Source organism: Nyctibius grandis, chromosome 9 (genome assembly GCF_013368605.1).
Source record: "Nyctibius grandis isolate bNycGra1 chromosome 9, bNycGra1.pri, whole genome shotgun sequence".
Taxonomy (NCBI): Eukaryota; Metazoa; Chordata; class Aves; order Nyctibiiformes; family Nyctibiidae; genus Nyctibius; species Nyctibius grandis.
The window spans coordinates 6,461,391-6,476,978 of NC_090666.1; the positions used below are offsets into that span (position 1 = coordinate 6,461,391).

The 15,588-nt window shown below is 38.7% G+C and overlaps 1 protein-coding gene across 3 annotated transcripts in view; it reads right to left on the reverse strand.

The window, feature by feature from the left end:
• Positions 1-15,588, reverse strand: part of HECW2 (HECT, C2 and WW domain containing E3 ubiquitin protein ligase 2) — a 162,529-nt gene that overhangs the window by 54,668 nt on the left and 92,273 nt on the right. For all 3 annotated transcript variants that reach the window (XM_068407383.1, XM_068407381.1, XM_068407382.1), the window contains 4 exons: positions 10,646-10,740; positions 7,082-7,157; positions 5,044-5,213; positions 2,383-2,525 (listed from right to left, as the gene is read on the reverse strand). In XM_068407383.1, the coding sequence (XP_068263484.1) occupies positions 2,383-2,525; positions 5,044-5,213; positions 7,082-7,157; positions 10,646-10,740 (484 nt within the window). The remainder of the gene's footprint in view (positions 1-2,382; positions 2,526-5,043; positions 5,214-7,081; positions 7,158-10,645; positions 10,741-15,588) is intronic.

Genomic DNA, 15,588 nt, shown 5'->3' on the forward strand with positions numbered 1-15,588 from the left:
CATGATCATTTATCATATTTTCCATGAACTTTAAAGCCACTTGACCATTTTGTTATGCAAACTTGTGAGCTATGCCGACAGCTAAAAGCCAGGCAGAATTTTAGTGCAGTTTATCTAAAAATAGCTGGTTCTGGACTTTGCCTTTTCATCCATTAATACTGATCATTAATACAGGGCAGAGCAAGTTAAGCATATTGTGTACTGGAAGTCCTTGGACTTTGTTCATGTAATTTTTCAAGTTCACATGTTAACCCAGTAGAGGATTTCAACTGTCCTTGACATCACCAAAATTAAAAAGAAGAAAGTGAAGACGTTTCACTTGCTTGACCAAAAACAAAATAAAAGAGAATTAGCAGTCGATTGTACATTTGGTACATTTCTACTTCACTTCTATATTAACCACTCCTTTCCTTTGCAAAGCTTCTGATGAAACGTTGTCTGTCTTTAAAATGTCTAGCAAAAAGGAACTCTGACAACTGATTGGCACACAAAAACTGTAAATGGACAAATAAATTACAGATGAAGAGGCAAAAATATCTGCAAGACTGATTTAATGTCAGCTCTAACAGCAGTATGGCGAAACTAAACCTAATACCTATATTCTTGCTACATATTTATTACACAGCCCTTCCTTTCCGAAAAAAGATTTGATGTATCAAATACACAGAACTGAAGTATGGAGAAGAAAACAGGAAATGTCTTCCAGAACACTGGTTTGAAAAAACATGGACAAGAACTGATGAACACAGCAAATGGGTAATTTACAGACTTCACAGCACTAGGAATCCCAGAGCAGAAAATTTTTTGGGTTTAGCATGGAAATGAACATCCTGAACTAGGTTTTGAAACCAGTCTGTATCACGGTGCTATTTTTGAGTGTCTAGCAGTGTGCAAATTTCTTAGAAAAAGCTGCTTGCTCAACTTATCACAATTTGTCGAAACTCAAAGATGAAGCATTTCTTAGAAAAGTTAGATTGTATATACACCTGAACTGCTCTTGGATACCACTACAAAACACATGGGCAGGCTTTTTTTTTTAAATAAATTCTGTATCAGAATTGTATCATCAACATTTTAAGCTACTCTTACAATTTTATTCTTACTTTACTTACCAGTGTAACCACCACTTTGGAAACTTAGAAACTGTTTTCAAATTGAATTTTATTTTCTCCATTTATGCAACTTGTTACTTTGATGGGAATATCTGTGAAAAAGGAGGCCAGTCGTTTATGTCCTGCTTTTTGTGCAAAAGTGTGATGATACTGCCATGCCCTTAAACTTTCAGGGAAGAATATATGCATTTTATTTCAGAATCATTCCTCACGGGCCTCATCCAGTGGCCTTTTAAAGTTAATGGAGACACATTAAGTTTAGCAGACTTTGAGTTAGGTCCTACACAAAACACACTTGAATAATTCAGTTCCTGCCATTGTCTTTCAAGGAATTATTTTTTCTAATTTGCCACATGTAGCATATAAATGTAAAAAGATGTTAACAAAATAATATACTCTACAATTACTGCTCTGTCTTAAATGTAAAATTATATTTTTGCACACACTGCTGCATCTCTTGCAGACCTCGAGCCATTTGCTTCACACTCGCAATGTACCACAGTGCCTAATTAGCAAGTTTCGGGCTCTTCTCAGGGCATATAGCTGTATGAAGGCCTCACCGGATCATCCACTCGACTACATGATGGTCCCCTCCAGTAACCATCATGAAGTATAAAACATCCTAAATGTTTCTAAGTGACTTGCATCTTTATACCATAACAGTTAGCTATCAAAAATGAACAGCAATTTTTTTTAAGTAGCACAACAGGTGAATTTGAGTCCCATCAGTGTGCTATTCATACCAAAAGGCAATTTTAATTGTGGAGTACCACCAGTACTCTGAAAAATAAGGAGACACAACCTTGCAGTTCTAGCCAATTAGCTGAACAGATAATAATTCTGTGATTATCAAACTGACAATTAAAAATACTTGAACTCTAAAAGAAGTGAGACAGTAAAATATGCTGCTTCTAAAAAATTTGCACACAATCATGTAGTACTGTGATAATGCCTTGCTTCTTGACTAGCTAGCCAGAGGGTAACATGTTTGTGAGGGTAACATTTTTTATGTAAAGAAATTAAACTGAAAAGAAATTATAGACACACATATACAAAACATGGGTACATGCATTCACAACAGGGTTAGAAACACTGACATCTTCCAGTCAGGCAATACGGCTATTAAAATTCCTACTAAATTTCTTACTACAGATGCAGTAGGAATTAGCTGGTCTGTGTCCATGAGCCAGAAAGGCTGCTCTGCACCAGTATCCTAGATGCTGAGTCTCCCTGATCAACAGAGGTTAGCATTAAAAATGTATTAATTTACCCAATCGCATGTCTCTCCAATAGCCTCTGAACTGGTATGGTTAACTTCCCAAGAAAGCGCTTGATGATCGGACGACTCTTGGCAAATTTGTCTTTAACCTCAATTTCCAGGACATCTGTTAGAAGTGCAACAAAAGAATATTTCTGGAAGGAAAGAACATATTTGACACCATATCAATACACCTTTATTCAGAAAGTATATACATAATTACTACTAGTGTGCAGTGAACTCCCAAAGCAATGATTGAGGACAGCGGTTTCCATATTGCAAAATACCATCAACATCATTTATTAAGCACTGTATTTTTGCATATGTAACTAGCCTCTCAGGAAACCCATACCCTTTTACTGTTCCTTGAAAACAATAGCTCAGTAAGAAACTGCACTGGATAAAAGCACTTTCATGGTCTACGTCAGAAAGCAACGTATCCTAGTGCTTGCTTCAGTTTGGATAGTAGAATGCAAAGAGAGACGGAATCCTTGCTGTGCTCCATCAGGTTATATAGGAGCATCCAGGTCAATGCAGGAGGAAGGAATAAAGTGTCTCACTCTAGGCTGTGCTTAGTGAACTTCCCTTCCAACACCACGCTTTGCATTAATTTTTTGTATGCATCACAGGAAGTCAAAAGGGCAATGTGTATACAGCATTTTCAGGAGCACTGTAACCAAAGGAGGAGAATTTTCAATAGATTTCTGCCCCAAAGTTCACAAATCTCAGCAAGCTCCAACAGAACCTTCTTCTGCACCTGGGGCCTTTAAACAAGATGGTGCTAATTTACAGATTTCTTGATGTCTGGCAAGATCATTCTTCCACCTTTCCCTATGAGGGAACACTGTCACAGTTACTCCCTTCAGCCTAGTATCAGTTTTCATGCAGTTTATGAATACTTCATCTTTGAGATCTGTCCTGCTCTGTCAAGTCTACCTGAAGATGGCCAAAAGATTCAAAAGTGGTACAGGGCAAATACATGAGCAGGCATGTTGGCAGACACCCGCACACATACACACACTGTGATAGCAAATTCCCTTAGGAAAGCAAGTTTAGGAACCAAAGATTTTTATTTTTTCCTCTAGATTTTAAGATATTTCAAATAAACAAACAAAAAAGTATGGTATAACGTACTCAGAAAAGCTGAGGTCATCTGGTTATACTTTTACTATCTGCCATCTTTAAGACCTTTGAGCAAATTGCAACCTGAGTACAATGCCTACTATGCATCTGGCTAGATAGCTAAAGATGTATTGAACAAGGAACAAAAGAAGGAACAACCTTCAGTTCAGCTGTAGACATCAACTAAACATATTCAAAAACAGAAATTAAATTGGGTCAGGAATAAAAACACTTTCTCATGCTGGGCAACTGTCAGAGCTGGGTTCCGATGATAAACAACTTAAAAATTTGTCACTCTCAGTTTGCTATAAAATTGTAAAATTATTTTGCAGAAAGAAGTAGATGTAAAACAGGATCAATCCTGCACCACAGGGACAGCATATGTAATTGGATCATAAGCTGCTGTTGTCAGAGCATTGCTACAGGGCAGACATAGCAGTTAAAGCAAGCTGATACAATGCGTGCACCAGTAAACTTTATCACTTCTCTAATAAGCTTCAAAAACAAGGGGAACTGCAGGAGAAAAAAAAAGGAAAAATAAAAGTGGATTTTTTTTGTATTTACTGGATAATGGATGGACAGACAGAAAGATGGAAGGATCAGAACTCTGAGCTTTTTAAGATTTTAAAGACTTCCACACATCTACAGTCTTTCCCACAACCAAGCACACCAGAGCAGTGCTAATGCTGGCCCTGCTCTGTTCTGCTTTACTGCTTTTTTGGTTTGATTATGATTCGTGGGAACATTTTGCAAAGCCCACTCAATTTTCCCGTCTTCCTAAAGAACACATTAACATTCATCAAACGCAGTACAGGCATCTGCTCATCAGAAAACAGGCACAGATCAAGAACGTTGCTCGCCAGTCCTGAAAGGGTTATGGACTTGTGTCAGTATTTTCACCTTGTTTCCCACATAAACATTTACCTTCAAAGGCACCTCCTGGCTCTTCTGCGCTCAAAGACAGTTGGGGGACAAGTTCCTTCTCCGAGACCTGCACAGCTTACCCAATATAAACACATCTGGAAAACTGGCTTCTGCCAAACTGCCTTTTTTTCCCTGCTTGCTGAGTGGTGTTGTAAGGCCTCCCTGGGCTTTCCTTCCTACGGCAGTGCATACAGAGCCTAGACCAAAGAGCATCCCCTCTGCCTGACAAAACTGAAAGCTCGCCGCCTGCTATGCACAATGAGAATATCATTTCCAAATGAACAGTTGTTGCAATCACTGAGCATAAACGCTCACTTAATGTACCTTTTCTTAAAGAGTCTTCTCACAACATATAATCCATTTTAACTAATTTATTTTTGCAATTTCAAGAAATCTACAGGGCTGTTGAGTGAGTTCAACTCAGTGCAGCTTAAATACACAGCTTACATAGCTGTTTCTATCCAACAACAGGGTTCCTAAAATTACTACAATTTCTGTGTCAGTTTAAATAGCTAGCTACAAAATAAGCTCACAGCCTTCAGAGCATAAGGACCAATGCATAAAGAGAGCACACAAGCCTGGTACACTGCATCAGCCAGCAGACAGCTCTCAAAAGGGATACATTACCTCTCTGTGCCAAACAGGATTAGTTGTGTTACTGATGATAGTCGACCTTCTTTCCTGGCCATGATGAGCAAACGTAGGGAATGTACTTTTCTTGCCTGGCTGAATGGACATCTTTAGATAAGGATCAGGGTTGAAGAACATGCCTTTTTTAAGTCCAACTGCTCTAATATCTATAAAGCAAAACAAGAAGGAAGGAAAAAGGAACTGAGTACATTAAAGCTAGTTCACAAAGTAGCGCATTCCTAAAATATTACCCAGGAAATCAATTCACCATAAACTACTAAATAAAGCAACTTAAAATTACTCATACATTAACTGGATCCAGTGTAGAGAAGACAGTTAAAGCAGGAAGCCAAGTGTTTTCCCAAGTGAATACAGGGAGGAAAGGTATCAACATCCTCATTTACATTTTAGCCTCCAGTCATTTGTAAAACAAAAAGCATGAACTTGTAACTCACCTACAAATGTTTTTCTCAGTATATACGGTATTTCCACTCTTAAAAAGAAAAACCAAAAACCACAAAAAACCATCACACAGTACTTGTTCTGTTTCTGGGGAAGGGGCTAAGATAAAAAAACGTACAGGAGATGATGTAGTGAACTCATACTTTCCCAAAGTTAGACTTTGATACACATAACTTCAAATACTCATTATCAAGGTTGCTCTGGACTATGACACACACTTTCTCCCAGCTTAGAAGGACATAACCTATCTGACATAAAAGAAGGCAAAGTTTTCTGAAAATGGTTCTTTCTTCCTAGGGAAACGTCAGTATTGCAGCCCTTGCGACTTGCAACAATAAATAATGATTTCCTCAGGTGCATATTTTCATGCCTAAGGACTTTAATGATAGCACAAGCTTCAACAAGAACAAAAAGAAAGAGGTTTTTTTTAATATAATATTGGATTTTAAACTTAACTGAAAATATTTCTCTGTTTAGGTTTGCTGAAGCACAAGATTTTTGTGTCTTTCTCCATTAGGTACTCCAGTATGCTGCATGCAGTCTTCATGACTCTAACGCAACTAGCATATACATACTTAGATGAGCAGTTTACACATGCAGGCAAAATTCACTGCTCTAAAATGAAATGCCACGCCTGTGGATTCAGTAAAAAAAAATATCTTACGCAGTGTTCAAAAATAAGCCACACAGTGGAAATACCATGAAGTAAAGGGTAATTGCCTTTAAAAGCAACAACGTTGCACGTGCAAATGAGCAACCAAAAAATGTTCTGGGAAATATGTAACAGACCTATCAGTCAATACACCTTTCAAAATTAATTCAGGGGACTCCTCAGGCTGAGTCACAACCTTCTATTAAACGCAGTAGGTTTTTCAGGATTCACAAAACAATTATTTTTATAGTACTCTGAGCCTATAAAACCTATCAATCAGCTCTATCCCAGAAAACTGCTGAAAGACCATTTCAAAAAGCAGGTTTTTTTTCTGCTCTACCCCTACAATCTCTAAATGTTTTCATTGTCAGCTCTTCAAGATTCAGAAGCAAATTTTTTCTGTCTTTGCTCAAGCTGAATATGCTCTATTCTCACACAAGACTTGCTGTGGAATAAAGTGCTAATCAAAACAAGTGAAGCTGGTAGACTGTACCCCTACAGCTATTTTGCTGTAGTGACAGCTTAGCTCTGTTACAAGTAGAGGTTTTTTTTCCCCTCTCTAAATCACCATTTGCAGCCATTGCTTTTTTACTACTTCAAAGTGATGGAACCAGCTTGCATTTTATTTAGAGGCTGCTTTCCACTCTTCAATCTGAAAGGAACTGTCCCTTGCACAATCTGGAAATTTCTCCAAATTTTTCATGCTGGGATCCATCAAATCCATTTCTTTCACTCCTGGAGATTCATGATTCTGGCTTGTTTTCAACAAACAGAAGTTCTAAAGAAATTACATCTTTTAAGCCACTAGAGTGTGCTCCTACAGAGGCTAATGAAGAAAAGTGTTCTATCTTTGATGTTATTTAAAACAGCATATTTTTTTTTTAACAGTAATTTGTAAAACACAGTAGTGTTGGTTTTTACCTGACAGGGTAAAGCTGACTAACTTCCTAGAGTGCTGGGCTCCAGAAGCACCTTCATCCGTGCCTTCTACTCCCATCTGAAGACGAGAAAAAAAAAAGAAATATACCACAGAAGTTTTCGTCTGCTTTGTATGTATATGCCTGAGGATGATCATACCATTGTAAGGTAGTACACATGGGAAGAATGTGACCAACTACTGCCTGTTACCATGGAGAGGCAAAGCTACAGGATTTGTTTCTAGGAGAATATCTATTATTTATGCCATGCAGTGCTAATACACCAGGTACTTGGAAGCTTCCAAACAGAACGTGCAGACACTATTAATCGGAAAAAAGGAGACTCTATTTTCTTACAGGTTTCCCTTTTGTAAAATCAAATCACCAGTATGGATTGGTAATAGATACCAAAGCACTGAGCTGGCCAGTGACAGCGTGTGTAACTTTTGTCACTTTCCACAAATAATTTACTGTGCAAGAAAAAAAAAAGGAAAGAGATCAAAGAGAGACTAATGAAAGCCTTCAGATCTATGAACAAAAGCTCCTTTTAAACAGAAAAGTACATCAGATGTGTAAATATGAATGTGGTCTAAAAGCTTATGCTTCACAGATTTTCAGGTTTGGTTTCTACCAAAATCCCTCGTTAGGTAAAGCACTACTTCAAAATAAAAAGCTTCTCATGTATTATTTTCTTATTAATGTCTAGCTCTTTCAACTAGCAGATGAATTTGTCTTTCAAGACAGATATGTGCATCCAGCTGAATAATCTATCATGAAGACATCAATGAAGCTATCGTTAAACAGTTCTCCAGGTAGGCACTGCACTCACTCGCAGGCAGAAGAGGTGACACAGCCTGATGAAAAAGCTTCAGCCAAACACGGTGCTGGGGATTAATTCTAGTGATAGAACAGGAAGTCATCTGATCTATTGAAGGATTAAAAAAAAAATCAGCTGAATAAAACCTCACACATCTATGTGTGTAGATGAAGTACGTAAAGCAGTTTTGAGCAGCTGAACAGTTGTTTGAAGTTACTGGATTGATAAATTATTTCTGGAGCCGTGGTAGCTGTGAGGAACCTGCTTTGCATTAACTGAAAATGTAACCATTCCTTTTTATATTGCTTTAAGCTATTTAATATCATTAGCTTTCAAATACTTACCACGATGATCAGCAAGCACACGAGAGTATTTCAGTGTATTGTTTTGGGCTTATTCTAACATGCGTCATTTTCTTGTTAAAAACATTATTCATCAACAAAAAGGCCTTTCTCACTCTATACCTCTTTTTCTGCTACATCACTGACTCCGTTTGAATAATATTGTTTACATTGCTAATCATTACTTCATTTTAGAGAAAACAGGATTTGCCTGCAATTCAGTTATAATAAAATGAATTGTAACAGTGTTCCCTAGCACTTCCATGGTTTCGCTGTATGCCCTTCTCCTGTTCCATTATGAACAGCAATTTCAACTTTTCTGTGCCAAGTACAAAATTTCATCCCAGCATACATGCTTAGACTTTTGCTCTACAAAGGCTCTCTCACCTGGTGTAACACAGGGTTTCTCAATGCTAGATCAGCCCTGGCATTTCCACTGGTCCAAGCGAACACACCAGAATGTTGGTTGCTTATCCAAAAATAAGATGGACTGAAATGCCTGGTGTGATATGCCATCAATAAGAGGAAAACCAGAAACATGCTTCCCACCAAACCATGTAATGTGAGAACACAGAATGATCCAAGTAAGCATGTAGCTTATTGCAGCTTAAAAAAAGAGAGTGGGCATGCCGTGACTCTCTGACCACTTCCACAAACAGCATTTCTGTAGCAACAGACACGGCCAGTGCCAAGAGAAGAAAGTATTCTCTACTACACAGTGCTTAAGCTCAACACCCAAACCTTTAAAAAGGTGTGAGGTATTAACATATAATAATAGGTATAGGTATACTTACGTATAACTAACCCAATATGATATTTTTAGGAAGTCTCATCTGAGCTGTCATATGGCATTCTCATCAGGGAAACTAACAGCTCGCTATTACTGGAAGTCTGTACTGTTACCATAAACAAGAATTTTAATGTAAAATTACACCTTCTAGCATAAGTTTAAACTGTAAAATACCCAGGACCCTGTGCTACCTTTCAAAGCAAAGAAATTTGAATAGCGACAGCTGGTAAGCCCTCAAGAGTGACCAATGGCTCTGAAAGACAGGTCTTCAGGAAGCTCCCAAGAAAATAAATGCATACTCAAAGACAAAGTTCAGATTTCCTTTTGTGCAATGAATCTCAAAAATATTGGTAGTATGACAAGGTCAAGAAAACACACAAGTTCAGATGGTTTCTCCATCCAATATAATCATTCTGCTTCTCAGTAACAATATAGTGCAGCACACAGCCCATTTTAAGGGTTACTTGGAGATGCATTTTTTAATTTGTTCGAAGTCAGGCTACCTTACAGTCCGTGGTTTATAAATTCACATTAAAGACAGTGGCTGCCAAGCTCATTAACTGTAACACATTTTCTTCTGTAAAATATCAAGAGTTTGTATGCCTGCTGCAAAATGATATTATTCATAGTCAGATCTGACAAAGATCTGACAATTCAATGATGCTATCATCTAGGTCTGTAATTCTAAGAAAAAGAAAAAACATTTGGTATAATGAGATATAAAGTCTAGTATAGCACATACAATATCATATAGCCATAACATGCACTTGTATATAATATACAGCACTGGAAAAGTGCAGCATCAGAATATAAGCTGTTCAGTCTGAACAACTTGTGCCCTACAGTATCTTCAACACTGCAGTTGTCAAGACTGCTCCTGACAGAGGTGATCTTAAATATCTGTTAGTTAATATCAATGAATCAAATGCACTGTAAAACTTCGTATCAACGGAAGAGCTAGCCTATTAGATAAATTACTGCCATCAAAAGCACCTGGATACAAGTTTGGAAGGTTCTTGCAATACATATTTAAACAACTAAAAAAACTCCTCTGAAACTTTTAGTATTTCAAAAGAACAAGTCTCATAATGAAAGCATAGTAAGGCAGCAATAATGCTCAACAGTCAGAGTATTATCTAAATTTCAACGGTATATGAACACTCAAAAAAATCAGTAATTTTTGCAAGAGCAGAGTTTTGTCCAGTCCCATTTTTATACTAATAATTGCTATCTCAGCAACAATTTCTTTTTTAATATTAATAATAAGAAGAAATTGAAACTTTTAATAAAGACTCATTTTGAGTTAGATAATCAGTGTGAAAAAAGTCTCCTATGGTGTTAAAAATACAGCAAACCGTAAGCTACAAATTTGAAAGCAAGCAAAATCAAGTTCTTAGCATAAAAGATTTCAGCTAAGCTCAGTGATTTTAATGTCGTTTATCATGAAAAATACAAAACCAAGAAAAGCTTTTCCCAATTTTAATGATTTTTGTCAGGCAATGTAGTTTTTTGCAAAAACTGCAGTTAATGGTAAAACTAGGATACTTATATCAATAGGTTTGTCTGACAGTTAATATTATCATCTTATAAAAATACAATGAACAAATAGGCTTAACTTACCATCACAGCAGGGTTTTTCACAGTGATACACGGAGTAGTAGCTCTGAGGGCTCCACTAACACCATGGTAGTATTTAAAACAGATCTTTATTTCAGCTGGAAAACAAACCAAAAATCGCATTAAACCCTTCGTGACTGACCCTAGGCAAAAGAGAGACAACACGTGCACACAGCGAGTCATAGTTCACTTCTGTTCACAAAGTCCAAGCCTGGGCAGTTCCCTCACACGTCTTCGTTGTAAAAGCACACAGTCACTGAAATATATTTTCTCTCAACCTGTAGAAAATTGGTAACCTGCCTCAAAGAAAGTCTGAATAGAGTTTTTAGCTAAAGAGCTGGTAAATGCTGTCTTTTTTTTCTTTTTTTTTTTTTTTTAAACTGTTCATTTTAACTATATTTCTACTCAGTCAGTAAAAAAACAACGGATCATTTTTTCCAACTCTTACAGCGAGATGTCCATGGTCACTATCGGGTAAGAAATGCCTAAGTATTCACAAGCCACAATTCACACGAAGCCACTTCTGTATGTTTTGTATGGGTCCAGAGGGAAGGAAATGAGATTGGTACTGATCTCTGAAGACAAGTGCATTTCAACATAATAGGGTTAATGTGATTTATTATTTTTCAGCAGACTTGTAAGTTGCAAATCAAAAAATAATTATACATATGTTTTATTCTTATATTATTTAATCATATGAAAATGGGACCTTTCTCTACAGCCTTACACACAGAGGTGGTACTAAAGGTATCATATCTTGTTAATCTAGGAAATAGTTAAAGCATCTGCCTTTTTTTCTTCTCAAATGGAAAGCAACATATTTTGATGAACGCATTAACATATATTATGCTGACGTGACGATTTAAACAGTGGCATCCTTTTTTTAGGCAGTTTGAACAGTTCGGCGATTTTTTCATATGGAAGCAATAATTCCCCAATGAACTACTCACCCCTATAGTAATTGTGATAGAAGGGAGCACAGCACAGGTGAACACATGCTAGGTGCCCTTCAGCAGCAGCAGCTGGGCAACACACCTTGCACTTCTTTTTCCTAACCTTAGGCAAGGGCACAGGGAACAGAAAGGCTACAAGTGCCCCGCCACTCTCCAACAGCCAAAAATAGGATTGCAAAGAATCAGGGTAGAGACTCAGGATATATTTTCTTGGATTATAATACAATCCTATTTGCTGTAAGATAACTGTGATTTTGCTCTGGTTCTTACAAGATGGAGGAGAAAAGAAATCGTGATATCATCTATTGTGATCATTATTGTGCTCTTTGCTGTCCCTTTTCCCCTTCACAAAATGAATGTTGACTTAGGGACTCCAGAACTATACACAGTACCACAGCATCGCCCTCACCAAAGCTGAATTGGGGGGGGCAGGGTTGGGGCAATCATTCCCGTGGTCCTACAAGATGCTCCTCTGCTTATATATCCAAGAAACGGATACATTACAGCTCCTCGTCACAGGTTACATAGCAAGTTGATGCTGAGGTGCAGGACACATGGCCCACGTGCTTTTCATTCTGAAGTCAGCAATATCAAAATTAATTTTATTTGGCTGTGCCTAGCTTGCTAAATCATCCTATATGGATCTCCAATTGCTTTTATCCATTCCACTATTCTCATATCATCCACAGACTAAATCAGTAGGAACCCTGGATGTCACAGAATCACAGAATCAACCAGGTTGGAAGAGACCTCAGGGATCATCGAGTCCAACCGTTGCCCTGACACCACCCTGTCAACTAGATCATGGCACTAAGTGCCATGTCCAGTCTTTTCTTAAACACATCCAGAGATGGTGACTCCACCACCTCCCTGGGCAGCCCATTCCAATGTCTAATAACCCTTTCTGTAAAGAAATGCTTCCTAATGTCCAGCCTGAACCTCCCCTGGCGAAGCTTGAGGCTGTGTCCTCTTATCCTATCGCTAGTTGCCCGGGAGAAGAGGCCAACTCCCACTTCACTACAACCTCCCTTCAGGTAGTTGTAGACTGCAATAAGGTCACCTCGGAGCCTCCTCTTCTCCAGGATAAACAACCCCAGCTCCCTCAGCCGTTCCTCGTAGGTCAGACCCTCCAGACCCTTCACCAGCTTGGTCGCCCTCCTCTGGACTCGCTCCAACACCTCAACATCTTTCTTGAAGTGAGGGGCCCACTGTCAAACCACTGATGAAAACATTTAAAAGCACTGCATCTTTCATTAACTCCTACAGGGCCTCACTAATAAGATTTCACTTTTTGTGTAACCTGTCAAACCTTTTACTATAGTTTAGTGTGCCAGTCCAAAAATACCCTTGATCCTGGTAAAATAAGAGAATAAACAGGCACAACTTGAGGATGAGACAAAATACTGTAGAACATAAGCTCATAGAGTTTGGATTCTGCATTAGCCCTGCAGGTGTTCTGGCATTCTGGTAGGTGTGGAGATGCAAGTACGGCTGACCATGTTGGAAAGCTATTAATATGCTGTTCAGTGTACTCTTGAAAGCTCATTCTATATGAGTAGGATCCACTATTCAGTGATCTGTCTTCAGAAATACTTCAACAGGGAATTAAGAACAGAGCATCTGGTTACCTCCCCTTTGTGTGTTGGGACCTTCTGTTACTTAATAGGGGGAAAAAAAAAAAAGGGACTTACCTAATTCTGCAGCTTATATTTCTGCAACTATTTCAATATAACCAGCTATGAAAAAAGGTTACCAAGACATTTGCTACTAGGATCATTCTTGTCGGAATCTGGAAGGAGTTGCATGGCACATACCTGAAGGAAGCTTGAAGCACTTTATATTGGAACACAGGAAAGGCGAATGCTGGACCATGTTTCTGCTCCCACTGAATAAAGTTCTGTTTGCTAAACTGCATTTACTGCAAACAAGAGAGTATTATGTTTAACCAAAGCCTGACCTCCACTGTTGTTCCTCTGCATTCTTCCAGCCCAGCAGAACAGCTATAATTACAGCTGCCCTTGATCCTGTGGGATCTTCCCTATCTGGAACAATCTCTCTGTTTTCCTTCTCCATTGGGATAATTCTTCTGTGGGAGGTTGATGAGGGTTTACTTCTGGGTATAAAAATGGCCACAGGCAGGCAGAAATTATAGCAGCCAGTTCAAAGAGACCAGAGGATGTGCATGAAAGTTTTGGCAGTTCAGTTCCTCTACCTTGGTTTAACAATATGTCAGTAGCTCTAACATACAAAACTGTAATGTTTTGTACAAGGTTTTGAGACATACAGCATGATTCCTTGAGGGCTGAGGTATTTCATTACTGCGAGATAAAATACTCACTTATTCCTGCTCCCAAGGATCAGAAATCCATCCTGCAAGCCTGCTCAGCCAAAAAGGATTATTCATTTATTTTTAAATTTGCTGCAGTTATATGACAATGTTTATTTATTATCTTCCTCCCAGAACAAAGAGGAGGCACCTCAGAATTACTCTTCAAAGGAAAATGTCTAGCTGACAGTGCCTCCAGGGACCTAGGAGGTGGAGGAGCTGCTGGTCCCACTTCCTCCTCCTCACAGCTGAGTTCACACACAGAGTCAAAACATGCTCTATTTACCACAAGCTTTACAGCAAAATTCAAAACACAAACAGGATTTCTAATCACCTCCAAAGGTTCATCAGACCTAAAAATTATGGTTCAGGGCATGCTGGTTCTTCCTAAACTGAGCAATTCTGTTGACCTACCAACAATACTCACAGCCAAACGGACACAAGAATTTCTAGTTCACACAAAACTGGACTTTCAGCACTTGCAAAAGTTGGCAGGATTTATACCAAGTGCTGGACTCTGCACATTGTAGAATACATATATTAAGTAACCAGGACTCAAGTCTTGAGTATCTCTTAATCACACGATGGAAGAAGTATGACTACACGCGTGCATGGTAAGATAATGAACTATTTCACCAAAACATCCACTTTCCAGCTACACTGCTCAGCTTTATTGCAACCCAAACTTTATTTTTCACAGAGTTTCTGGAGCTGGTGTTTATTCAGTCTGTGGTCACTGACTACCTTCTGTCAGTTCATCACTTCTGAAAAGAACCCAGCAATGGAAAGATTATCAGCTGCTGCTTCTATCCACAGACAGTCAATAATGTGACTGCAGACAGAAGTTTGTTATATATCCTCACTACACTGACATGTACATTCCCCGAAAGGCTGAAATGCAATGCTACGAGCTTTGGATCCTCAGATTTCTTTCTCTCAATGACTTCTGCGAGCATACAGTACTTTTCAATAGCTGTATGGGGCTGGTGATAGAAGAATCATAGAATCATAGAATGTTAGGGGTTGGAAGGGACCTCTGGAGATCATCGAGTCTGACCCCCCTGCCAGAGCAGGACCAATCTAGGGCAGGTTACACAGGAACGCATCCAGAGGGGTCTTGAAAGTCTCCAGAGAAGGAGACTCCACAACCTCTCTGGGGAGCTTGTTCCAGTGCTCTGTAACCCTTACGGTAAAGAAGTTCTTCCTCATGTTGAGGTTGAACTTCCTGTGCTCTAGCTTGCATCCATTGCCCCTTGTCCTATCACAGGGCACAAGTGAAAAGAGGTTGCCCCTTTCCTCTTGACACCCAGCCCTCATATATTTATACACATTAATCAGATCCCCTCTCAGTCTTCTCTTCTCCAGACTAAAAAGCCCCAGGTCTCTCAACCTTGCCTCATAAGGCAGGTGTTCCAGTCCCTTAATCATCCTCATAGCCCTCCATTGGACTCTCTCCAGTAGATCTCTGTCCCTCTTGAACTGGGGAGCCCAGAACTGAACGCATTGAAAACAATGTTTGATTCAAGAAATAGATCTGACGATCCCTTTCATATAAACTAAACAAAAAAAAAAAAAAAGAAAATCTTCAGGACTAATTACTAGAAATAAATAGAAAAAGCAGAGCACTTAAAAACACAGCGTGGAGACTTTTTCTCCCGCTTCCCAAC